General features: G+C 38.5%; 1 protein-coding gene across 1 annotated transcript in view; it reads left to right on the top strand.

The window, feature by feature from the left end:
* The window catches only part of Sv2c (synaptic vesicle glycoprotein 2C), a 223,614-nt gene that overhangs the window by 89,976 nt on the left and 105,738 nt on the right, over nucleotides 1-27,900 (top strand). Inside the window, exon 3 of the mRNA XM_058574048.1 lies at nucleotides 20,746-20,926. Coding sequence (XP_058430031.1) covers nucleotides 20,746-20,926 — 181 coding nt within the window. The remainder of the gene's footprint in view (nucleotides 1-20,745; nucleotides 20,927-27,900) is intronic.

Genomic DNA, 27,900 nt, shown 5'->3' with positions numbered 1-27,900 from the left:
CGTGGCTAAAAATTTAAGACATAAGATTTAGAAAATCATATAAAATTCATTGTTTCCAACAGCTGAAAATTAGAACATCTGAAATAAAAACTAACCATATAACCATGGGGTTTCATGAATCAGATTCTCTTTGGGAAAGTCAGCTGGAAACGGGGGCACTAGTGAAGCCCTGTCAGATCTGTCTGACAGCTCCCCTGTGCTTCTGTCAACATCTCTTCATCTGGACGGGTCAGATTGCAGATGGTGATGGCATCATCCTGAAGTCCAAATAAGCAGGTGAGTGTAGCACAAAGCCCTGAAATCTCTGCCTTCAACACTGCATTGCTTATCTGCACACACAGCCGTGATGCTCCAGCCCAACCCCACAACAGTTTGTTATTTGTGACAGCCTTATGTGCATGCTGTTTCCCCAACACATACACACACACACACAGAGAGAGAGAGAGAGAGAGAGAGAGAGAGAGAGAGAGAGAGAGAGAGCGAGCTTAACACATTGAATCTAGTTTGTGCTTTGAGATTCAAATGTGAAAAACAGGAAGGAGCCTGTCAGTTTAGAAGAGAAAGATTGTGCAAACAGAAAACCATGGCAGGGAGTCCACTCCACAGATGCCTAGGAGGAATGTGCTTCTGTTTCAGCCTGGCTCTGAGCTTTATCAATCAGTCGCATTGAAGTTGGCATGCTCCGGAGCACACAGAATTTACACCCCTGTAAATATATTTCCCTCTAGGAGCTAATTAATATACTTCTGTCAGTGACACAGTGCTCTCTACATGTTTCTCCTTTGCATCAGGATCAAATCTCCCGTCTTGCAACCAAATCATCCACCATGACCACCACTCATTAAACACTCTAGGCTTCAATCCTGGTCCCCATTCACTTAGCTCCTATCTTTTCTCTGCTTTTAAAACTCATTCATTAAAACAAAACAAAAATCCAAAAAACCTTTCCAGGGATTACTCTGAGAACACTTGACAAGAAGAAGAAGAAGAACTTTCCAGCTCCATTTCTAGTCCTCATTTACTCTTGAGTTCATGGCTGGGATTCAGGGGGAGAGAGAAATACCTTAATGGAGAGCTGGGTCCAGGATGGTTAATACCTTGACCAGGATGACTACAACCTGGCTTAGCTGGGACTCTCAAGAAGGCCACCTCCCTATGACCTCTTTTACATAACACTCTCCTTTTTATAGACTCAGAGATGTTGACCTGGGGCTCCAAAAACAAGTGCTCTGGTGAACAAGGTGGAAGCTGCATGGTCTTTTAGGATCTTGTTTAGGAAGATGTGACACAGCACCACTCTGTCATGTTCCATTGGTTTGAGCGTTTACCAATCAGGATCAAGAAGAAGAGGAGCAATATAGATTTAGTCTTTAGACGAGAAGAGTGTCACAAAATTTGCAGCTATGCTGTGCAACCATCAGACATGTATGCAAGAGACATTTGTATTCTGTTGCATATCACAGTAAATTTCTTTTCTATTTTAACCATTTTCAGAGTGCAGTGTTTCCAAAAATATTCCATAATGTGGAGTTTTATTCTAGTAGCTTCTAGTTTGGGGATTTTAAAGTTCAATTGTTTTAAACAATGAGGAAAGTCTTTTTATTTTACTAAGAAAGAACTTTTAAAAAATAACAATAATTGCAACAAAACACAGTACTCTTAATATTTACTATCATTTTGTTAAACAAAAGATATGTTCACATCAAAATAATAGGAAGGACATATGTACAGAATAAAGGACCTTCTTTTAAACTAAATACATTTATCTTTATTAAAAATGATTACAATTTTCCTTTTTTTCTCATTTCACCATAGGCTGATAGAAACTTCTTATGATGACTGTTCTATATATATTTATTTGGTAATCACACATCTATACTGAAGGTCTCAAGTATGCCATTTATAACACTTTTTTTGTAACACTTAAGATTTTGTGGTCAGAATTTCACTCTTTTTCTGAAATAAGACTACAGTAGGTGTTATTTGACATATTATAAATACATAGGATATAACTTATTCTAATTAGAATCCCATTCTAATTAGAATAAGTTATATTCATGGTTGTACATGATGTGGAGTTACACTGATCATGTATTCTTATATGAACATAGAAATTCATTCTATGTCTTTTCCAATTCATTTTATTGTCTTTTCTATTTTCATCCCCCGCCTCCCTTCCCTTCATTCCCCTTTGTCTAATCCAATGAACTTCTGTTCTTCCCTAGAATTTCCTTTTTACAACAGTCCCATTCATTGCATGGTTGTATGAAAGAAGGACCACAGTTTAAGTTAAGCCTTCTGTGTTAAGTTCAAATGAAACTTAATCAGCTTTTACTGATGATTACTACATAATTATTTCATGTGTACCTAGAACAGTGTAGTCTCATGGATTTTCAGAATAGGATACTGTAAGGCATAGTTCCTGCCTGGGATCAATTGCAAATGAGTTATAGAGAACAGACTAATGCATGTGAAGCATGGATAATGCAAGTCAGAATGTAGGTGAAAATATTAGAAGTTACCCATGCAAACTAGAGTAGTCTAGGTGAATTCACAAAGAAAGTAGAGGTGGAGCTCAAGGTACAGAATTTGGTTGTCAGGCAAAAGGAAGATATTGCATGTATGATTAAGTAAGGGTGCACAGGCAAGGGTGACTATGCTAAGCCAGGTGCAGTGACACGTGCCTATAATCCCTACAACTTGGAGCCTGAGGCAGGATGACCCCAAGTTTGAGGGCAGCCTGAGCACCTTAGTGAGACCTTCAGCAACTTAGTAAGACCCTGCCTCCAAAAGTAAATAAATAAATAAATGGCCTGGGGATATAGCTCAATGACAAAATACTCCTGGATCCAATTCCCAGTACTCTCTTCCCCCACCAAAAATAAGAGAATGATTATAATGTGTTTAAGGGATATTGAGGAGGTCTCAGGGTGTTTTGTTTTTATAACATGTCCTATCTTAGGTTTTAAAAGAGAAAACAAAATGGATTAGTATTCTTTTTATAGGGCAGGGAGGGTGATCCATAATATAATAGGTAATTAAAATTCTTACTTTTTTTCTTACTCTCAAAATGATAATTTTTTCTCCTCATCTGAAAAGGAGATGGCTAATTGCTAATTCTAGACATAAACCATTAATAATCATCATAATAATAATAAGCTACTAAATAACAGCTTCAGTACTGTTGAACATTGGGTGACTGTCCCTGAAATACCTAAGTATACTTTTGACAGTTTGGTATTGAGAAGCTCTTGTGTGATGTTTTTTATCACTAATGACAAAATAAATCTCAAGTGTCAAGAAAAACTGCCCTGAATTCACCTCAGTTTCGCCAGCAGGAGTGGATTTGGAGCAACATCCATTAATCCAAGATGGATTCCATTATTTATACACTCACTGCCCTGGGCTGACAACTTAGGTAGCTGCCTCTTTGGGGAAAAAAAAAGGTCATATTGAAGCATCAGAAATGGCCATTGAGTTTTCTCTATATGTTTAGCAGAGGCTATTACAATCTAGTCTGGTTTCTTCCACCTAAACTTAAAAACAACAATAGAAAACAAACAAACAAACAAACAAACAAAAACCTTATGGATAATTTTTCAAGAATGCTGAAAAATTCTTGTAGGACTTATGCAATTATTTTCCAATCAGTGTTGATCAAGCCTGTGTGATCTTTGAATTCAATCTCAGGCCTATTTTTTCTGTCAGACACAGTTATATTCCCGATTCGTGGAAATGCCCAGACTTAAGTGTTGAAAGTCCTGGTGCCTCCAGGCCTTTCTGTTGCTATAAAATATCAAAAGATTTAATGTGGATATAGATCAAAGATTGTTTTTAGGTTCTGTTCCTCTAAAATGCCAGTTCCTTTTCAGATTTTAAAACTTTGTTCACTATGTTGATAAAATAGAGACTTCTCTGGAAAAAAAGATCTTTCATCACTACAATTATCCTTAAACTTGAGAAGAGTAATAAATTTTTCATAAGCTTGTTTTTCATGCATGTTCTGGAAACAAGATGTATAATAGCACTGGTCTTCCCAAGTAACCCACTGTCTTGGTAGCAGAAGCCCTTTTCTTATATTTGCTTAAGGTTGCTCAGTTGTATTTGAGGCTGTGATTTCCAGGCAATCAGGTGTTATCTCAATAAGCTTGATGTTTTTCCTGTCTTTACTAATCTCTTGGCCTGCTGCCTAGTTTGCCTAGTTTTTTTCAGTGCAGCAACACTGTGCCCTTCTGCTAAATTGCAGTGTACTGTTACATCCCTTCCTGCATTTCTTCACTGCCCGCTCAGCTTTAAACTTGTATTCTCTGCTTTTTTCATTGTCTTTAATACTGGTCTGAGATGGCCCTTTCAAACCTCACCAGCAACTTCTGAGACAAACCTAGAGGTCTTTTCTGAGTCCTTATTCTCTGGGCACCCTTGAGCAGCCTTTCTTTTTCTGCTCTCTACTCCACCTGGACCTCTTCTTATTTCCTTGCTACACTTTCTTGTTTCTGACTTCTTTTCCTTCTTGCTCTCCTAATGTGGCTATTCCTTGAGGCTTTGATCTTTGGATTTCTGTCCTCTTTAATTTATTCTTGCAGGGAAATCGCTTGTTTCACATGTATCTAAACTTCCCTGTTGTGCTTCCATCTTTCAAGCAAGTTTCTTCTTTTCCTCACCCCAGTTTAGGTGTGAAGCTTTCTATTGCTTCTCAGGTATATCCACTCTCTTGTTCAATCATTGCATACCTACCCTCAGGCAAAATTTTCTGCTATAGGCAAGCTTTTTAACTAAAGCAGGCTCTGCAAACTATACCCACAGGCTAAATCAAACCTTCTGCATGTTTTTGTAAATGAAGTTTATTAGAACATAAGTCCTGCCTGTTTAATATTGCCTATGGCTGATTTCACGCAGCAGTGCAGAATTGTGATGTACAGAGTCTAAAATATTTGCTCTTTGGCTCTTTATAGAAAATATTTGTGATCAACAATTGTAAATGCTGGAGAAGATATGGAGGAAAAGCAGCACTTTTACACTGTTAGTGGAATTGGCAATTAGGACAACCACTATGGAAATCAGTATGGAGATTCCCCATAAGACCAGGCATGGAACCACCATATGACCCAGTTAAGCCACTCCATGTATTTATCCTAAAGAATTAACGTCCACATATCACAGCAATACAGTCTTACCAATGTTTATAGCAGTACAATTTACAAAATAGCCAAACTACACAACCAGTCTAAGTGTCTGTCAGTGAATGAGTGGATAAAGAAAATATGGCATACATGCACAGTGGAGTTTTATTCAGCCATAAAGAAGAATGAAATTATATCATTTTCAGGAAAATAGATGAAACTTGAGAACAGTATGTTAAGAAAAATGCAGAAAGTCAACGGTCATATATTGTCTCTTGTATGTGGAAGCTACAGAGAAAAAGGGAGAAGAAAGGTGGGGGTATCTCATGAAAACCAAAGGGAGATCAGTAGAGGAAAGGAATGGGGGGAAGGGAATGGGAAATACTGGGGAATGATATTTACCAAATTATATCGTTATATTGTATGCATATTTGAATATGCAACAACAAATCCCATCATTATCTACAACTATAATGCACCAACTTAAAAAATATGGAAAAAAAGATTTTGTGATTCCACTCTAAAGTGTCATATTCGATTGCGTTAATTTCCTACTCAGAAACCCATAAATGGCTTCTCATTGTCTATGTAAGCAATTTAAAAAATTTTTTTTTGACATTTAAGGACTTTCTCTCTCTTACTCATCCAGCCTAATTGTATTTTTCCACACACACAACCAGCTCTTTATTCTTTTAACTTGTTCCACTTTCTCATGCTTCTCACCCTAGACCTGACCCAGGGCAGGTAGGTATACCTAAAAGTAAGCAAGGATGCCATCTCTTATATTCTCTTATTCATATTCTCCCTTTTTCATAATATATATTTAAGGAGCACAACATATTTTGATATATTTATACATAGTATAATATGCTCATTATAGTCAAGCTGCTAATATATCCATCATCTCACAGTTAGCCCTTTGTATTTAGTGCATGTGAAGAACACCTACAATCTACTCTTTAGCAAAGTCCCAATTCAGTATTATTTATTCTAGTCATGTGGAACATTAGATTTCCAGACTTATTTACCCTATATATCTGCAACTTTGTACCCTTTGACCCATATCTCCCCATTTCCTCCCCACACCAATTATGTTCCTAGCATTTTATTCTCTATCCCTGTGTATTTGACTTTTTTAAAAAAAGAAATTCCAAATATAAGTAAGATCGTGCAGTATTTCTTCTTTCTGATTCTGGCTTATTTCACTTAGCATAAGGCCCTCTAGGCTTAACCATGGTGTGGTAAATAGCAGAATCACCTTTTCTAAGCTGAATGATATTACATTGTGTGTATAAATGTATTTTCACATATATACTATTCGTGACTGCTGGATAGACTTTGGTCATGTGTCTTGGCTAGGGTAAATAATGCTGCAGTGAACATAGGATTGCAAATATCTTTACTTGGTGGTGATTTCCTTTCCTTTAGATATACAGCCAGAAGAGATATTCCTGGATCATATGATAATATGGTAGTTCTGTTTTTAATTTTTTTAGAACTCTCTCTACTGTTTTTCATAATAGCTTCACAAGCATATAATTCCCATCAACAGTGTACAAAGGGTTCCCTTTTCTCTTTTTTTTCTTTTCTTTTTTTTTTCTTTTTTGGAGCCTCAAATCAAGTTCTGCTTCTTTCACAAAGCATTTCCTGATGATATTGATCATTGTTTTATTGGCTAGCTTGTATGACAATATTATGCCTGTATGAATGTTACTTGTATAATACTATTCTGCCTGTTCACTTATCGTATGAATGTTACTGATATGAACATCTTCCTCACTTGTTTAAGACATGGCTCCTATTGAACGTGCCCTCCTGTCTTCATTTGTTTTATGTTGACCTATCCTAAGTCAGAACCTCATTGTCAACTTCCTTGCTCACCTCTCAGTTTATAGAAACTGAGGACTCCGCCTAATAAAAATATGTATAGCCTTTCCTCTCTTCTCCAGACTTCCTGCCACAGGTTTAGACCAGTGAGGTCCTTGTTCCCTTGGTGTTGAAGATTAAACATCTGAGAAATGCCAAGGCAAGAAAACAAGTCTTACGTAAAGGATGGAACAGAAAGAGAAAGAGACTTCTCTGGAGAGGAGGGGGTTCAGAGCTGGTGCCTGAGGGAGTGGATTTATAGATCTTTTGTAGATTTCAGGTTTCATGCCCCATCCTCTCCCATTGCCTATGTGACCAAAAGGTGAGAATGTTCAAAGTCGGGAAAGGAGCTGCCCAGCCAGTTCTCATTAATATCTCCTTGCTGGGAAGAACAATTTCCTGGAGGCAGGTAACCTTGGCAATGGGTTGCAGAGGAGGGGGAAGTATTTTGGAGGTATTATTATTTTGTTTCCTTTTTAATTAGTCCCTATCTTCCTGACCTAATCATTCATCATCTATGCTATCTGTCCTTTGCCCTGGTCTCATCAGGTCCCCATCCTCTTCCCTGGCCACTGGAGTTATCTGTGTAATACTATTCCCTTAGCTGGTCTTCTTTCCAGGACCAAGATGAAGGGGAGAAGGGTGAGGTGCCTGGACACAGGATATAAGGCAACACCCACCTCCAGGACCGTGCAAGGGCAAAGTTGGCACCTGGGAGTGAGGACCTCCTTCAAAGTTGTGCCCCAGCTACTTTAGGAGCCTCAGTTACCTGCCCTAGTTCTGGTGGCCATTCTCTCCTCTCCCATCCCTCCTTACCGATCTTTGGCCCTTGCTGTTTATTGTCCACATGGTTGCTGAAATGATCTTCTTGAGTATAGATGATATCCAATCTGTGTTTCCGTTGCCCCAAGAACAAACCCCAATTCCTTGAGTTGGCTCCAGTTTCTTTCCCAGCCTCTTGCCGTTCTCCCCACACTCAGGAATTTTACATTCCATCCACCCTGAACCACCTGGAGCCCTCCCCATGCACCATGCTCCGAACCACCACCAAACCTTTGAACGTGGTCTTCTTTCCTCCCTTGGAACTTTCCTGGGAGTGTTCCTTTTACTGGAAGACTTCTTGTTTACGGTACAAAGCCCAGCATAACTATCACCTTCTATGTGAAGCTTTTCAGAATTCCCTAGAATTAATTAAATAACCCCTTCCCATTAAGTATAATGTACTCACCTTAATTATAGCACGTGTTTTGTTTTGTGGTAATTACTTTTTGTATATTTTTAATCTCCCGGAAAAATAAAGGTTCAAAGGCCTGGCTTCTCAGAATTGTTTCAGAAGCTCTTAAAAAATATATGGTTGCTTGAGACCCACCCTATATGCAGAAATACTGGGTGTGGCGTAGGCATCTGAATTTTGTTTTGTTTTGTTTCCCTACAACTCCCTAGATGATTCTAATGTGCAACCAGCAGCTCAAACCTCAGTGAGCAGTTGGCAGTGAGCTGCTGAAGTGGAAAGACAGACCATGCCCTGCCCAGGTTTGTGGGCCTCTCCTCCCTCCTTGTCCCTCAGACCTCACAAGATGCCTGATTTGCAGGAGTTCAGCCAAGAGCTATGGAATTCATGATCACTTACTCCACTTGTTGAGACAGCAATAAGGATTAGTGAACAGTGGGTTCAGTCAGTTACCACTTTTCTCCCTCAGCACAGGTCTTGGAGTGGGGAAGCTTGCAGATGAAGGATTCCATTGATATGGGACAGATATTGCAATTTCCTTGATGTACCACAAAGTGACTCACTTAAATGTTCTTGATTTCTAAGATTTGATTTTGTTTTTTCTTTTACTGCTTTGAATACCAGGTGGGTCAGGATTACCCTTTCTGGGAGCCTGTAGAACTATTTATGCAACAAATATTTTGAATGAATCAGACATAACTTTTCCTATGATCATATATTAATACTCATCATGTACAACCACACGAATGAAAATTATATTCCACGTATGTGTAACATGTCAAACACACTCTACTGTCATGTATAAAAAACAAATTTTAAAAAACAACATATCTTACTATGTCATGCCCCATCCAATGGCATGCTGTATCTTAGCCACTTGTGAGAAGACATTAGAGAATAGAGTGGGCTTCATTATTAGGAATCTCCTACAAACTGCTTGCTTACCAGATTCAGTGGAAGTATCCTTGACCCTTGAATGCTGTTTAGTGCCCAGGTGGACATAGGTACCAAGTAGCAGTGTTGCTTGACACAGCATTACCTGCCTAAATAAACCCAGCTTCTGTCTCTGCCTGGACCAACAGTTAAATGTCAGACTTTCCAAATGTGAAAGTCAAGATGTGCTGTAGTCTACATCTGATATTTACAGTTCTTTCTATCTAAGGTGAACTGACTTTTGTTGTAAACATTCTCCGATGCAAATTAGGGCTTTTCTCCCCTTTGCCCATACATCTTTGATGTTATTACTTCCTTTGGTTTTATTTGATTTTGTGAAAGCCCACAGATATATTTGAATACCTAACAGCCCCTACCTGTAGCTACTGAAAATAGTCATTGGGGGAAAAAAGTGAGTGATTGGTTTTAGAGGAAGCTTATTAATTGTGTATTTTAATAGTTCTAACTTGTTAAAAAAAAATATATATATATATATATATATATATATATATATATATGTCTTTAGAATAAAAAATATTTTTCCTAGAGCTGTTTTAAGCAGTTTCTTATCAGAACATGAGCTGAGGGAGGCAATTAAGTTGTCATTTTGCTTTCTTCACTGTTGCAGAACCTTCTCTTTTTCTTCCTGTTGTCTCTCTCCCATCCCCTTCTTGCTTTCTCCCTTTTTTTTTTCCTGTGCCTCATGCCAATAGAAATATTAGTAATTGTTGCTTATTGAGCAAATCATTTCACAAAGTGCTAAGTGCTTTAGCCCATTTAATCCCTCAAAAACCCTGTGTGAGATAGCTACTATTATTAGCCCCATTATACTGAGGAGAAAACTGGAGCATAAGGAAATTAAGTAACTTACCCAAGATCATACAGCCAGGAACAGTAAAGCAAGGACTCAGATCTAGGCCATCTGTTTCAAGGCCTGGGTTCTTAACTCCTTGCTGCCTGACCCCAAGTTAGAGAGCTAAGTAGTCGTGGGATGAAGATGTACTTTCCCAATCCAATGCAGTAATAGTGTTTGATTTTTTTAAAAACAGTAAAAACAACAGATCTCCTCTCATCTCAACTTCCATTGCTTTAATAATGAGCTCAGTTCTCAACACATTTTTTAAAAAAAATTTTAGTTATAGATGGACACAATATTTATTTATCTTTATGTGGTGCTGAGGACTGAACCCAGTGCCTCACACATGCTAGGCGAGCACTCTACCTCTGAGCCATAACCTCAGCCTCAGTTCTCAGCATTTTTAATGAAAGAATCCAATCGGAGGAAGAATTGAACTTGAGATTTTTATATTATTTTTAATTCATATGCAGAATTTTAAACCAGTGATGTTAGAAACAATAAGTTATAGATAAAGAGGAAGCCCTGCAAACTTCTTAGCATTGTGTGTGGGCAGGGGATAGGGGCAGCTGGAGAGAGGGTCAGTGGTACCTAGAATCAGCCTTTTATGGACTATGGGGTCTGGCCAAAGTAGGGCAACACTCAGTGAACCATTTGAGATCTAGGAGCCATGACTATAGTACAGCAGTTTTGGGAGCTTCCACATCAGAGGGTGGGTGGAAATGATCCATAAGAGGCCAGCAAGGGAGAGAATGTGTCCCCCTCACCCTGTGACAGAAGAGAAAATCTGGGCCAGTCTTGTAGGGCCAACCAACCCACAATCTAGCTCAGCCTCAGCACAGGAGGAAGCTGATTGACTTGGTCTGAGACCTTACAACTAATTATTGGAGAATTAGAATTAGTCTTGAATGTCTTGACTCTTATTCCAGAGGATTTTTTTTTTCAGTACAGAATTAAAATAATAATAATAAAGGAGTCTTTCTTCAGGGAAACTGGGGAGAGGTAGGCTGTAAACCCTGGACCTTAAGGAGATACTATTTTCAGGGTTGCCTGTTGTAGTAAGGTAAATCAATTAGTGAGTGATTGGTAACTGGTCCAATGGCTTATGAAAACCTGATTTCTTTAAGCACAAAGCATAACTTGTGGGAGCTCCTGTCCCATGGTAAAAAAAAAAACAAAAAAAAACCTTGCCTGACTAAATATGGTCTAATAATTAGTTAATGGAAAAGTTGATAAAAAGCAGGAAAACATGCAAAACATGCATAGGTACTTAAACATGCTGTTTGAACATATGGATATACATTCATTCAGAACCAGAATCACTTTTCTTTGAGTAGGGCTCTTCAAACTGGAGTTCACTAATGTATATATTGTGTCATTTGAGCCATTATATAACTCTGATTTTCTGTTTTAAATTTCTTTAATGATAAACGACAACTTGAAGATACATGAGTCTCAAACAGAGCACAGAATCCTCATCTTAATGATTTTTCTCAGTTTTTTTAGTTATTTTGCTCACACTTTCTTAATAGCAGTAATTTTCTTTGCAGATCATCTTTCCTAAGTCTTTCTTAAGTTCATTTTCAAAGAAGTAGCTCCCTTTTCTTTCACACTCATAAATCACATATTTTAGTTTTTATGTGATTAATATTCAATTAAATGCATAACTAATAACAAACAGAACTGGCAGAAACTGGGTATAAACACAACCAATCCTTGTTAAGCATAAATTTTTGCTGATGAAAGCAGAAAGAAGAGTCAAAGGAAAAAGCTTCTAGGTCTTGGTGTGTTTGTTGGTGGGGTAGGAGTGAGGGTTGGTGAATTGGTTAAGTGAAAAAATGACTAAATAGTGTGAAAAGAAAAATTATTCATGATACTTGTTAAAGTAAGGCATGTCGTGTGCTTTTACAAATATGCAACAACAAATCCTACCATTATGTATTGTAATGCACCAATTAAAAATATGGCAAAGAAGAAGTATTTTACAAAAAAGAAAAAGTCAAGTAAGGCAGACTGTATTCAGGGCCATCACAATAGGTTCAGGGACCACTGCAGCAGAGAGGGTTTAAAGTGGAAAAGAGAAGTTGAGCTCAATTCCTAATAAAACAAGTAAAAGTGGGAGTTTCTAACCAAGGATCTGAGTCCCAAGGACCCCAGGAAAGTTATGGATGGGAAATTACAAAGAGAAACCATCAGAAGTTGAATGAATAAAGAAACTGTGGTATATATACACAACAGAATATTACTGAGCCTTAAAGAATAATGAAATTATGGTATTTGCATTATGGATGGAATTGGAGAATATCATGCTAAATGAAATAAGCCGATCCCAAAAAACCAAAGGCCAAATATTTTTCCTGATGTGTGGATGCTGATCCATAATGGGGTGGGGGGCCAAAGGAAGAATGGAGGAACTTTGGATTGGGCAAAGGGAAGTGAGGGTAGGGGAAGGGGTGTGAGGGTGGGAAGGATGGTGGTGGAATGAGATAGACATTATTATGCTATGTACATGTATGATTGCACAAATGGTGTGACTCTGCATCGTGTACAACCAGAGAAATGAAAAGTTGTGCTCCATTTGTGTAAAATGAGTCAAAAGCATTCTGCTGTCATTTAACTAATTGGAACAAATGAAAAAAAAAAACACACATCAGAAATAAGAGGGATTCTGGCTAAACCGACCTAACTGGATCCTTGCTGATGGCAGGTTAAGGAATTAGACATCAACTGGGGGTGCCGGGTAGTGGAGGATGAGGAACCTGATTAGTTATCAGGGATGGTCAGATATACACAATGGCAGTTTCTGACTCAGCAGGATTCCTGCTAAAATTAGGCAGTGCAGAAATGAACACATATCCAAGAGTCAGGACCTAGTTGAGAAGAGGTCAGAAGAGTCTGATGCATAAGGTATTTTTTAAGGAAAGAGTCTGTCAATGGGCTTCAACTGTAGGTATACCCCACATTTGTGGGAAAAGCCTCTACGTTTAGGAAAATAAATGCACCTGCTTCTTGTGCAAGGAATAATATATAGAAAATATTGAGCATAATTTGGATGATAAAGTTTTTTTCTTAATTCTGTGAATATGACAAACCATATTACTCTTTTCAACTATTTTCAACCATTCCCAGAAATGTCAATTATTCAAATACTTTCATTTTATTTCAAATCAATTTATAAATAAACAGTGCAATGAATTGTAGAGTAATGCATTAGTCATGGACAAAGTGCTTAAAACATTTTTTTAAAAAAACAGGTTGGCTAAAAGTTACTATGAAAAAAACACTACAGACCATTTCCTAAAATTGTTATGTGTTGTTTAAGTATGGTTTAAAATGGTGTTAAGGGGAAAAGATGGAACCCCTTAGGGATTGTCAAAAGGAATCAAAAGCAACTTAGCAAAGAGACAGAAATGGAAATGTGATATTTATCAGGGGAAATGACTATATGATTAAATAAAATGAAACCAGCCCTCATGTTAGAAAATACCTTAATGAGAAATTCATGCCCCAGGCCTCTTGGTCTTTTGAAGACTGAGAGGATGGGCTAGCTGAGAATACCCTTCACCAGAGCTATGGCAAGAGTAGGCTGAGTTTGTTTCTCAGATCAGGTTCAAGTTCCTGAAAGCAAAACTGAATTAAAATATTCATTAATTCATAAAAGAATCCAAGGATTGCAGCCTGGGCTCTCTTAACATTGCTTTCCTGGAACCAAATGGGAAGGCAGGTCACCAGGGAGGTGAGCCTTTTCTAAGTACACAGCTCCTGCTAGTCCTTGAGAGATCTCCAGCTTGTCCAGGGAGATCTTGCTTGTCCCGTGTCTTTAGAGTTAAAATATCCAGTGGTTTGCATCTTCTCTGCTCAAACATGAACTAAACACGAATTTTAAGTAAGAACTAACTGTATTCCAGAGGTTATTTCCATGGGAAATACACCGTCTAAAAGCATTTTCAGATTCAAATGTGCACACAGATCACCTGGGGATCAGAGAGGATTCCAAATCCTCAAGAGGCCTTAGAGCCTGCTTTTCTATCAATATCCTTACTCCAAAGGTCATGCTTTGAGGACCAAAGGTCTGAAAGATCTGATTTCAAATTCCATTTTCTCACAACCCCAGTTATCCCACTTGTAAAATGAAGGGCTTTAGACTAAGATCCTTTTAAATTCAGGCCAGCGGCAGCATCATGAAATGAGGAGAGCAGAGAAGGCTCATGGATGTCCAAGGCATATCCACACTAAGTTTTCAAGTGCTCCTTGTAACACCATGAAAACAAAACAGAAACATGAACAACAAACAAGGCAGGAAATACATTTGTGTTTTGACAATCTCGGAGTGATTTCAATTTTACTCACCTGATGGCTTTGCCAAAATTCCAAGATTTGACTTTAATTAGAACACATGATCAACAAATGAACATGCTAATTACACTGTGTTTGTCTCAAATAAGTATTGTGTGGGTTTGACTCTTTCTATGGCCTTCCTGATGAAACCAACTAATCACCAATACTAAGCATAGTCATAAAAGATTATTATCTTTAGATCTTAGACATATTTTAACCAGAGTAGAAGATCAGATACAGCCCAAGATGATTTTTTTGTGATAAACCTATCAGTTATGGAAGAATTGAACAACATCTTGTACACTTTCTTATTTTTCAGATTCCCCTCAATGTGTACTTCTTAGTGAAATCTTCCCAGAGGCCACATTAGAGTTAGCAGCTACTTCTCTCTTTTTCCCTGCCTCAGTTTACAAATCCAGTGGAGGTGGAGGCTCCTTCCAAGAAATACCTTCCAAGACAGTTCCTGAGCTGCTTGGGCTCAGGCTCATTTAGTTGTGTGCCTAACTGGATCCCTTACTGAGTTGGAAGTTCCTTAAGGCATCTTGATGGAGTTGAAAGAGAATGTCAGGTACTTAGAGTCCAGGGACATGGATGGACACTTCAACATTGTTCTGTCTGTGTCATCTAGTCCCAGAGGCCATGGAAGGTTCTGACCTGAATGCTTCCCTCTGATTTACTTTCTAATAAGCCACTCTCCCCAGATTATAAGCTCTGTTCTCTCAGGAGTCTGAACATCCAAACACCTTCAGGGCCAGGGTATTATAAGGACTGTGGGAAGTCATGGGATGTTAGCATCAAGGAGATGGCCAAGACCCAGGTTAACTAGGCTTGCCTGGGTGCTTAAATTCACTTTCTTTAAGGCGAAACTGAGTTGAGGTCTAGAGAGCCTGCTTTATATCACCTGATTCCTGGTTTTCATGTAATAGGTGTTCCCAAGGTAAGTTTAGCAGAAAGAATAGTAATGATATTCAAAATCATTAATAACAGGAATAGCCTAGGAATCACAATTCTTTCAAAGGACTAGGCATCACCCTGCAGCCTATTTAGGTTTTAACCATTTAGTTCCCAGATCAAAGAAAAATCCAGAGGGTCCCAATGGAGGGTCCAGAGTGGTGGGTCTTGGCACATTCCAACTGCATGTTAGCTCTGAGAAAGACCTCTGGGCTTTAACCAGAGAAATATCATTTCACAACCTCGATTTGCCACTTTCCACCAGTTAGATCAAGTTGCATAGTCTCTCTGAGCCTTAGTTTCCTCATCTGTGAAATGGGTTAATTCCCACTTTGCAGGACTGTGGTGGGTGAAGATTACATGAACCAAAATAGGTATATTGTTCAAAGAGTACCTGGCACAAACAGATGCCCAGTCAAAGAAAGTAAAAGCAAGGCCTGTTGTTTACTATTATTAAAAAAAAAATAGTAAGTAACTAGTAGAGTAACCCTCTAATACAGAAAGAGGAAATCCAGCATATACAATTGACTTGGGGGAACCTGTGGAATAGAGAGGGAGGCTGATCTTAACTGATCTACAAATGGTGATCAGGACAAGTTGAAGGTTGAAGATTGAAGAGGAAGATGGAGCACTCATAAAGGGCATTCATTGCCTGTCTGACCCAGCAGTCACATGTTGTGGGGTTAAGAGTGTGCCTGGAACAGCATGGCTGGAACAGTGCAGAGAGGATTATACTAGGGTGATTCAGCCTGGGAACACCAAGGGCAGAGAGCCCTCTTTGGTGGCCCAAATGAGCAGCTGGGAAGAGACCAGAGACTTGACAGACAGGTATGTCTGCACTCCTTGTCTGATCCTGGGCAATTCACATCCATGACAGGGAAATATGTGAGACCTGCAGTGGGGTTAGATTCCCTCACCCTAGGAGTAGAATTTTCAGGAGGTCCTGAGACCTTGACATTTAGCAGGGATGGGCATCTGCCCAGCAAAAAGGAGTGTGGATCTAATCTCAAATACCTTCCAAGAAAGTTCCAAAATACAGTCACAACTAAACATCAGCTGCTGGAATTTTCCATTTAGATCTCTACATCAGCCCTGCTCTGGGAGCGTATCCTATAGGTGAGGTGGGAAGCTGGGAGCTACTACAACGGGTTTTAGCTCCAGGCCACAACAGCTGGCAGCTTGGTGAGAAACACAAAGAAATCAGATTTAACAACCTGTAGTCTCAATCAAAGGGTTACAGGATCCAAAAAGAAATGCAAAGAATGGCACAATAGCATTAGCAATGAACAAACATCCTTGCCAACAGTTTTAGCCAACTCAATGAAAACCAGCCCTTTGTTCCTCATTAAGAATTTTTTCCCCTGTATTTCCCTTTTTAGTTTTAACTTAATTTATATTTTACTCTTTTCCATTGTATGTGTGTGCACGTGTGCATGTCCTAGCTGGACTGATAGGTTCAAGAATATATATTTATTTATTCATACAACTCTTATTTCACTTTATTGCCTTTTTTCTTCACCCAATTGTTATTTAACCTTGTTTTGACCTTGGTGAGGTAAAATTTTGTATGGGTTTGATTTTGTTATTTATTTACTTTTATTTGTACCTTTTCTTTGCTCCTCTTAATACTCCTTCACTTTCCTCTCCCTCAAATTTTCTTATTCCCTATTCCTCTCTTTTTATCACTTTTAGCTATTTTTATTCCCCTGTACCCTTTTTTTAAAAAAAACTAGGGATTGAACCCAGGGATGCTTTACCACTGAGCCACATCCCATTATTTTTATTTTATTTTATTTTTTTTAATTTTGAGACACGGTCTTGCTAAGTTGCTGAGGGCCTTTCTAAGTTGTTGAGACTGGCCTTGAACTTGTAATCCTCCTGCCTCAGCCTCCCAAATCACTGTGCCTGGCTTATTTCTCCTTTATAGCTGCCACCTGCTACCTCTCTCCTTATTCTCCTCAGTTCATTTTTTTTAAAGAGGGAGGGAGGGAGGGAGGGAGGGAGGGAGAGAGAGAGAGAGAGAGAGAGAGAGAGAGAGAGAATTATTTTTTAGTATTTATTTTTCAGTTTTCGGTGGACACAACATCTTTGTTTGTATGTGGCGCTGAGGATAGAACCCGGGCTGCACGCATGCCAGGCATGGCACTACCGCTTGAGCCACATCCCCAACCCACTCCTCAGTTCATTTTTGAAATATTTCAAATTTGTTCTTGCCTCCCTACCTTATTTTATCTTCACTTAAGGAACTGTAATTTCACTATCTGATAGAATTATTTAGTTTATAAAATTCCTACCCCATTCATGTTGTCGTGGTTATTATCCAGTGTTGATCCATTTAACATTTCTATTCAAGTGACAGTGTTACAGATATCATAGTAGGCACTGGACATTTATTTTAAGGCTTTACATGGTTGCTACCACTATTGCTTTTCCTTGTTCCCCCTTTCTCTAAAAGGAGCTGGGAAGTGATGGCAGTACTACAAGTTCACGGGGTACAGATTGTGCTGCTGAGTTAGATTCACAACTCAACCAAGTAACAGTGAAACTCACTCCACACATAAACTAACCCCATTCAAGCTCCAACAATACTTCAACATGTAGAATTGAACCAACAACCAACCAGGCCCTCAGGTCCCTCTCCTGGACATCTACACAATAGTACCTGGTGATTTCAACACACCCCTTTCACTAATAGACAGGTCATCAGGCGTAAAATCAATGAAGATATTCTGACCTAAGCAATACCATAAATCAAATGGACCTAATAGATATCCACAGAATATTTTACCCCAAAACAGCTGGATTCACTTTCTTCTCAGCAGCTCAGGGAACCATTTCCAAAATAGACATGTTTTAGTTCACAATGTAAATCTTGGCAAATATAAAAATACGGATATAATCCCAGGCATCTTATCAGATAGTAATGGAATGAAATTAGAAATCAATATCAGGAAAAATTATAGAAATGACATAAACAAATGGACATTGAACAATGCTCTTTTAAATTAGAAACAGATCATAGAAGAAAAGAAAAAAGAAATTATTAGAAATAAGTGAGAACAAACACACAACATATCAAATTCTCTGGGACAGTATGAAGGCATTACCAAGAGAAAGTTTATAAAACTGAATGCTTACAGATTAAAAAAAAAAAATCCCAAATAAGTTATCTATTGAAAACGTCAAGGCCCTAGAAAAAGAAGGACTAATTTATACCAAAATCAGTAGAAGACAGGAAACAATTAAGGTCAAAACCAAAATTAGTGAAATTAAGAATAAAAAAACATTGTGAAGTTCAGTGCAACAAAGAGCTGGTTCTTTGAAAAGATAAATAAGATTGATAAACCCTTAGTGAAACTAATCAGAAGAAATAAAGAGAAAACAAATCAACAAAATTAGAGACGAAAAAGGAGATATCACCATGGACACTTCTGAAATCCAGAGGATCATTAGAAATGATTTTGATGCTGAGCACACAGTAGGACAAAGCAAGGTAAGCTAGTGATGTCACTGCTTCTGTAGCTTAACTTGTGAAACCCTTTTCCTGTGATAACTGGTTTAAAACAATGGCATCACAATAACTATGGTGGGCCACAGAAAGTCTTGGGTTAGTGTGCTATCATGATGACTTACCCTCAGGAAGGAGGGAGGCTGTAGGATTTAAAGGGTGGGAAGACTTTGTTCTTGTGCCTGGACATATAAGAAAGATTTCCAGGTCTTTAGATTGCAGCATCCACATGCCACTCCTTATTTATGGAAGCTTACTTTCTGACTTACAGGCATTTTTAAAGACACAGATGTTATTATGGAGAAGCTTAGCAACCAGTTATCCTTCTGAGAACCATGAGCCGCAAACTTGAGCCTCTTATGCTATAAATAAGAGATGTGCTGCATATGCATTTCCCTGAATGAGTCTGTCTGCTTTTGCAATTCCCTTGCACTGTGCAGATCCATTCTTTAAACATTGTCTAGACATGCACTGGATCTCATGATATGAGATGAGTGGTCTCTATTGAGAAGGATCATCTGTGTATAGTCAGTCCTGTGGTTCAGAGAAAAATATATCATCCACACTCTGGCAAAGTTTGACCACCCACCTCTTTGCAGTACTCCAATCTAATTAAAAACAACTTACATTTTGTCTTATTTTACAATTGCTCCCAACATTCACCATTCACTGTAGCTTGGTATACTCAGCTATCTGCAAGGAAGCATCCTCATTGATTCGAGAGTCTCAAGACCTTGCCAAGTGTTTTCCTTCTGAGTCTCATATCAATTCGTTAACTCTGGTTGGCAAACTAATTTGGAAATGAATGTTTAAATAGGATGTTTCCCAAATTAACCTAAAGCAACAAATAAAACAATGCTTTTTTTTTTCACCTTCTTACTTTGATGCCACAGAGAATCTCAAATATGCCTTAGAAAAGGGTGGTTGAGTAAAGGAAGGAAAAAAACAAAAGTGGTTGAAAGATGAAGTAGCAGCTTTTTTAATGCCACATTCAGATATCACAAATTTTCATTTTATTAATTATGCTATTTTCCTTAGACATATGGTTTTAGAAATCCCTTTGAACTAACATTTACCATACCTAACATTCTAGACTGGGCTTGTGGGAATCTGGCATTTTAGAATAATAAAATGAATTTGAAAGATTCCCAAAGTCTGGTCTAGAATCTGGAGTCTACTACTCACAGCAACAGCAAGAGAGATGTCTATTTAACTCCTGTTTTTTCCATTTGTTTCCCTTAAGGATTGAAGCCAACAATGATAAGATTCATTTTCCCAACATACTAACAGTTCTTTCTCCTTTCTTTAAGCTCCTCACTCCAAGAGTCTTCTCTGAAGATCATTTTAAGATTAACTCTTGTAAACTCTAAGCTCACTTTCCTTAACTCCCAAGGAAAGGCCTGGGCTTTCAAGAAGGACTAGAGAGAAAAAATACCATGGGATCCCCTATGGGAGGAAAGAGTCTGGCTGTGGCACAGATCATCTGCTACAAGCAGAGATTTGAGGCAAAGTATGGGGTCCAGTTTGACCTGGGGGCCCTTGCCTTGGTCTCCTACCTTGGCTTTGTCATGATGATGCACTGGGCATTCAGACCAAAGGTGACTTGACCATGAGTCAAACTCTAGGATTACTTTGAGTGGATACTTCTCATGTCTGCCAACTGTATAACCACCCTCTCAAGACTGGGATAGGATGCAACCATCTTGTAGTGTTGGGCATGAGATGGTAGAGGAAATAACTTCCCATCAGCCCTTGCAATTGGTCATGGCAGCCCAAGGTACCTTTCATAGCTTACTTTGCAACTCAGAACTGATTACTGAATCCTGAAGAGTGTGTCTCTAAGCAAAACGCTGGAATGTATTTTGTTCCTTGTTCATTTGCTGTTACCTGTGTCATTTACTCTGGATTTCTGATGTGTTTCTTTGTTTTCTGTGTGTTGCAGGCAGCATAGTGTACCTCGGGATGATGGTGGGGGCGTTCTTCTGGGGAGGACTGGCAGACAAAGTGGGAAGGAAACAGTCTCTTCTGATTTGCATGTCTGTCAACGGATTCTTTGCCTTCCTTTCTTCATTTGTCCAAGGTTATGGCTTCTTTCTCTTCTGTCGCTTACTTTCTGGATTCGGGTAAGGTTTTCTCCTTCATATTTTATAGTAATGTGTTTATTCATAATTGTATACATGCTTCATCCTGGACGACCTCATTACAATTGATTATCTCTTACCACCTCTCCTTCTCTGTGTTTATGTCAGCCTGAGGAGCTACACTGCTGAGTTTTAGAGATATGATTATCAACCTTTAAATCTGAGGGAAAAGTGAAATATACCTTTGTTCTCACGGCTGACACTTGTATGTCAAACTTCCAGGACATTGATATGGTTTAAATGGAAAGTTATTTCCATAACAGAGCATGTTCATATATGTATGTTTCTTCTGAAAATTTAATTTAAGCAAGAAATTCTTCTGCCAACTAAGAGCTAATTAAAGGTCCAAACTATTTAGGGATGATCTTAAATTCAGGATTAAAGTGTCACATATGACTGTAGTTTTATTGATCTGCATTATATGGGTGTCTGATTAGGTGCCTGCTTCTTGAGATGGAATAGGCACTTTCAGTAAGTTCCTGACTCCTGTGGAATTAACAGAAGTTGTGCTACTAGCCAAGTGCAGTGACATGGGAGAGCCAATGATGGAGCCATTTTCTTCAAAGAAAGCACTTATTACTACACTATGTGAATCCACAGGCTTGGGAAAACTCAATAGCTTGATTAGGAAAGTATGAGAAACTCTGCTTTATTAAGGAAAAATTTAGAGACATAAAATTTCTGATTCATAACTAAGAATTTAGAGACATTCTTTTCATTGATAGGCTTCTTTCTCTTCATTTAAATTTTTAGATGAAGAGAAGGAGACCGACTGGGCTATGAATCTGAGATGTTATTGGTTGCAGTTGTTGATGATACAATATCACAACCTATGCAGCAGAACACAATTTTGTGAAATAAGATAAGGGTATTCCAGGATGTCTTTCTTAATTACATATAGCAGTATTTCCTATAGCTCCTCACATGACAGGTACATAACAAATATTTGACTAACTTGTACAATTTTCAGGAGCATTCCTTAAAGGGACAACACTGCATTACACCAAATTAAGATGGTTACAAAATTAAAGAAAGTATATTTTTTCTTGGAAAAAAAATGATCAGAATCAATTATTTTCTTTGTGATGATGGGCAAAAGGGACTTGACCTCAGCAGAAGGAATCCTTGGTGTCAGTCTGTATGAGATTGGCTACGTACACTGCTGATATGGGGTGGTATTTTGGTTCATGTATTCTCTGGGAAATTTTGATATCCACAAACTCAAAGTACCTGAAGGGTAAAATGGTTATGACAATTTTAATTGTCAATCTGTGTTGTAACATGGCCAACCCAATTGACTGTAGAGACAAAGGGCCATTATGATAACTGCAAAATACTGCAAACCAATGGACTGTCCAGAAACTAATTCTGGAAGGAAGAGGAAACTATGTGGGCTTATTCACGATACCAGCCTTATCCCTATCATGAACAAATTATTCTCCAGTCAGCAGGTCAGGGCTGCTAACCTCTAACTAACAAAAAAATTATCCTGAAAAGCATAATGTATTGCTAACACAGGTGGTCTCTATAAATTGTGATATGAGAGGTTATAGCACTGTAGCAACTTCTTGAAGTTGGCATAGGACTGGAATCAAGAAATTCACATCATTTAGGCTCTTCCTGGTGACTCCCACACTTTCTTTTTTCTTTTGTGAAAGGGAGATAACAGAACCTTACATTCCTACTGTGGAGTATAAGGATCAAATGAGATAATGTACTAAATAAAAGTAATGGTAGAGAAGAAAATGTGAGATAATGTTTTAGAATTCACCCATGATTTTTGGCATTTCCTGTTCCCTCTGAACTTGTTCTCTCATTCACTCAGCTAAGCTTTCCTGTGCTCATTGCCTTAGAGTGACAACAGGAAGGACGCAGAAAGGGGCCTCTTCCTGGCTTTGAATTCAAATCTGACCCATAAAGTAAAGTGAAATGATCAATCATGGACAAAAGATTTGGGAGAAAGTATGGCAAATAAAATCAAGCCTCCCTGCTCACCAGGACAGGTGACAATTTCCTAGGCCAGGGACAGGGCTGAGGGGAACATGATGTGAGTTTAGTTATCTTAGTAGAGGAATCAAAACATCCTGAGTTTTGTGTAACCCTGCAGCTGAGGGGACTTAAGAAATTAAACTGAAAGAAAAGAAGAAAGATATCTGTATTAGTCAGGGCTCTCTGGAGAGACAGATCCAATAGGCTAGCTAGCTAGATAATGGGGAATTTATTAGGGGAATTGGTTCATGAGATTGTAGAAGCAGAGAAATTCCACAACAGGTTGTCTAGAGGTTGGAGACCTCTGGGTGTTATTAGCATGGCTCTGTCCAAGTCCAAAAGCCTCAGAACCAGGGAAGCCAATTGTGTAATTCCCAGTCCAAGGTCCAAGGTCTGAGTACCTAGGAAGATGGAGATACTGATACCAATTCCAGAATTCAAAAGCCAGAGAAAAAAGATGCCCCAGCTCAAGAAGAGAGAGAGAGGGAAAAAAAATTCTCCTTTTCCTCTACCATTTTTTGTTATGCTCAGGTCCCCTGGCTAGTGCACGGTAACTGCCCAGATCAAGGGTAGATCTTCCCCACTCTGTCCACAGACTCACAGGCCAATCTTCTCTGGAAATACCCGATGAATAGTCAGAATAATACTCCCCCAGCTATCTAGGTTTCCCTTAATCTGTTGGCAAGTTGTCAATCATGATATCTTTCCTCCTCATCTGAGTTTGTAGAGTACTGCCTCCACCGGTCCAGGGTACTTTTCAACATCAGTTTATCTGGGTACCCTGTCCTTGAATAGCTGTGAAGTCTCATCCAAATGAGACTCTGGGCAATCTCTTTTCTCTAGTCCCATCCAATTTAATTCAAACCTCATTTTAGCTCCTGCTCTACCTCCTGGAGCCATGCCAGGCCTTTCCCAGAAGAATCCTTTTTCCTAGCTGAATCCTCTCCTCAAGCTGCGTGGTTGGTTATAGAAGGAAGCCACCCAGTTAGCCCTCCCAGTCTCCACCCTCCAATCGTAACACTTGAAGAGAGGTTTCAAGGGGCTTGGGAGGTTCCCAAAAGGAGAAAAAAAATGACAACATTGTGAATGAGAAACCAAATTCCACCCAGAAGCGCTTCTTGTTTTCAAAGGCATGTAATGTTTAAATCATTCATTCTATTAATTATGAACTCAGTTACCTAAACAGCAGAAGTGTTGATATATTTCCTTTTTATTTAAACATTCTTTATTAAAATGAGCCAGAGCATTAAGATTGTCATGCTGAAGACCTTAAATAAATACTTCATGTTATAGCTGTATGGCTAAGCATCTCCTTTCATCCACCTCTGATCCAATTTTTAAATTGAGGAAAACTCAATTTAAAAATTGAGATGACCAGGGAATTAAGGTTTACAAGGTCAGGAAAGTTTCTGTTGTGGGCCTCTGGCACTCAGACCCTCTAAGCCACATGTCTTTCATAGGAGCATAGTACTAGCCCCTTTCCCATTTCGAAGGTTGTTCTCCCAGAGCCTTCACCCTACCCACCTGGGGGAGGTGTTTACCTGACAGCAACTCACTGTTTTGTCTTCTTGAAGATACTTAGTTTTTACTTTTATCTTTCTCTCCTCTACCAGCATGTAAATTCCAAAGGGCTTGGATTTGGACGATAGTCTTTTTCTATACTGGCCCTCAGGATCAGTGGAGCATTGATTCCTAGACCTCTTGGATAATGTTCAAGACATCAGTGTATAATGCATGTAACCTGTGCACATTCTCCAGTATACTTTGTCATCTTTATATTATTTGTAATACCTCATACAATGTAAGTGCCATATAAATAGTTATAGTGTGTTGTTTAGGAAATAATGACCAAAAAAAAAAAAAGTCTGTACATATCCCTATAGATGCAGGTTTGTTTTTTTTTCCTGAATATTTTGGATCCATGGATAGTTCAATCCACAGACCCAAACCTCACAGATATGAAAGGCAGCTGAACTGCTTAGTTACTGAGGAAGGATGGGCATGTTACTTGCAGAGGCAAGACAGAAAACAGAAAAATCTGACCCTGCAGACCAGGGCTAGTTCATCTCATGCTCCTAGAAGTGAAATAGGAAGCCTATTAGTTAAATTCTTACTTGACCTGTATAAGCAGAAAATTTCCATGTCTAGTTAACAAAAACTTAAATTGAGTCATAAAAACAGAAAGTCATGTCCCCTAAATAAACTTCTAGAATACAGCCACTTCATAGACCCAGAACCTCTTGAACGAGGTACAGACCAGGTTCCCATGAGAAACAGTGCCACTACCCTGCCAAAAATGTGTTTTGTTGATATTTCTCCCAGCTTTAACCAGGAAGACTGAACTTGGGGGAAAAAAACAGGCTTCTCATGACTTACTGGACATAGACTCTGAACTAGCACTAATTCCAAGAGATCCAAAATGTCACTGTGGTCCACCAGACAGAGTAGGAGCTTTTGGAAATCAGTGGTCAATGGGGTTTTAGCTCAGATCTTTCTCACAGTGAGCCATTGAGTCATTGACTCCATCCTGTGCTTAATTCCACAGATCTGGAATGCATCATTTAAATAGATCCATTTAGCAGGTAGAGCTTGGTAGAGCTCCTACCCACCAGCTCCATGACCCATAAATTTTAGAACATGCAGAGAAGTTCTAGGTCAAGCCCAGACCCTTCATTTTTCAGATTTAGAACCAGAAATGACTCAGCTAGGAGTTAAGTTGCATTTAAGTTCTTTTTACTCAGAACTCTACAATTAAGTAAATGATACATTCTGACTCCAAGGCTTGAATGTTTTTCTGCCAGTTTTGATGCAAATGTCACATGCCGTTGCTCTCTTCTGTAGCATTGTTAGCAGCACTATATCATGTTCCTTCAGCACTGAAGGGGACTAGAAGTTATTGTTTCAGATAGATCTACCTGAGTTTATTATTTCATTGTCTCTAAATGTGCTTTCCTCCTAATTCTCCAAGTCAAGTCATGAGTATATCTTCTTAGAAACATAAATATGCCTAGCTGCCATATTCTATGTGAGTCTAAATATTTATTCAGTACAAAGAAAGATTTTCTTGCTGGGGACAACAATGATTTACAGGAATGAAGGATAGGCCATCAAAAATTACTCATCTGTCTTTTATTTTCCTAAACAAATCTCACACCAAGGAACAGACACGTCCCTCCCCCTTTTTTGTAACAGAAAATTAGAAAGATGGGAAATGGAGTTGGCACCACTGATTCATTTTCATTTGCCCCAGAATTAAATTATTTGTTTCCAGTCACTGTTAATTATGGGAATGATAATGTGTTGGATGCCAGGCATTGTCAGAGTTGGAAACTTCTCACGGAGGGTCTGGCATTGCTAAGCATGAAGGTCAGGAGAAAAATACAACAGCAACAAGAATTAAAATGAAATTTCAGTGTGTCTGTGCATCTTAAGACAAAGAATAGTCATTGTATCTCTATAAATGGAGCCTAACAAATTCGTCCTTCATAGCTATTTGCAATATCCATTCATTAACTATATATTATGTATAATAACACTACCTTAGCTTTGCAGAAATGGTCACCATTAACTGGAATTCTTCAGAATGTTTTGTAGTAGCATCTCATTTAGTCCCACTATTGTTTTTAATTATTAAGCATTCAAAAATATTATGCCTTTTTTTAATTAGAAAAGTGAGGCACAGATAGTTCCAATGGTCAACCATTCCCAACTCTTCTGATTTTTTAGTTTGATTCTGAACTATAAGTTTTTTTTTCAAAACCAATCTTCCTCTTAAGATATGTTTTACTTCTTTACCATTGACCACTGATTTCATTTTAAAAATTTCAAGACTTTTAAAATATGTTTTATCAAATACCTCTATAGTGCCTACCCTATGAGAGGTGCTGGAGTCAGCACTTTACATATATTGACTAGTATAAACCTCACAGTGACCCTCTGAAGATACTATTCATAATATTTGATCTATATATTATAGATGAGGAAGTTGAGGCACAGAAAGGTTAAGTAACTATCTGAAGTCACACAGTAAATGATGTAGTCGTTTCATACTCAAGCAGTCTGGGTCCAGAATCCAAACTTATAACTCCCAAACTCTGAAGGTCTCAGACTTAGCCAGAAATGTCTGATTCCATATAGCCACATGCCCCATACCTGATGGGTGCTCCCAAATGTTTGAACAGATGAGTCCAGGAGGACTTCTGACCTCATAAAATTGGAATGCAAAGACATTTTTCAATTTCCAATATGGAAAATGGGGCAACAGTTGTACTAGATTATCTTTAATCCAAAAATAATCTCAAACTCAAGTTGTAAAGAGTAACTGGTAATATACTTGGTGGAGAGTTGAACCTGGTGGTGGGGTAGGTGGAGGGGTGATTCATGGTTGGGTAAGCAGAGGGACAGTGGGGAAGTGGATGATGTATGTATAGATGTGTGCAGCAAGTGGCTGCATACATCTGCATGATCACCATTTCTTCTAGATCACCACAATGATCGCTGCATCTTCATTCATGGTACCAGGTAGATCCTGTGGTGATGCATTCTTCCAGCTCTCCCAACAGCTAGATTCATTAATTTTTGTTTGTTTTGTTGTCCAAGACAACATTAGAATCCTGACCTATAATTACACCATTTCTCCTGGTGATGCCCAGTCTGTGGCTGCAGGTGCAGATGTCCACAGGTTTGAGGGCTTAGGGGACCAATATGAATGCAAACAAGGGCTTGGGTTGTTGAATTGCTATGTTTTCTTAGAAATGCTCTAGTTGTGCTCAAATTATGATTACAGATTACTATATTTTAAATAACCAAGTTTTCTGCCAATTATTCTCTTCATAGTTTCTATGTGCTATGATGTGCTATGAAATGCCAAATAAATAAAAGATAATGAAAGGTTCATCTTTGGAGCTACTGCTTTGATTTCTTATTTTTGTGAGTGATTTAAAACATATGGATTGGTTCCTATGAAT

Source organism: Marmota monax, unplaced genomic scaffold, assembly GCF_021218885.2.
Source record: "Marmota monax isolate L192 unplaced genomic scaffold, Marmota_monax_Labrador192_F-V1.1 WCK01_AAM20220418_F8-fsc00018, whole genome shotgun sequence".
Lineage (NCBI taxonomy): Eukaryota > Metazoa > Chordata > Mammalia > Rodentia > Sciuridae > Marmota > Marmota monax.
This window is presented reverse-complemented; position numbering and strand designations above follow the sequence as displayed.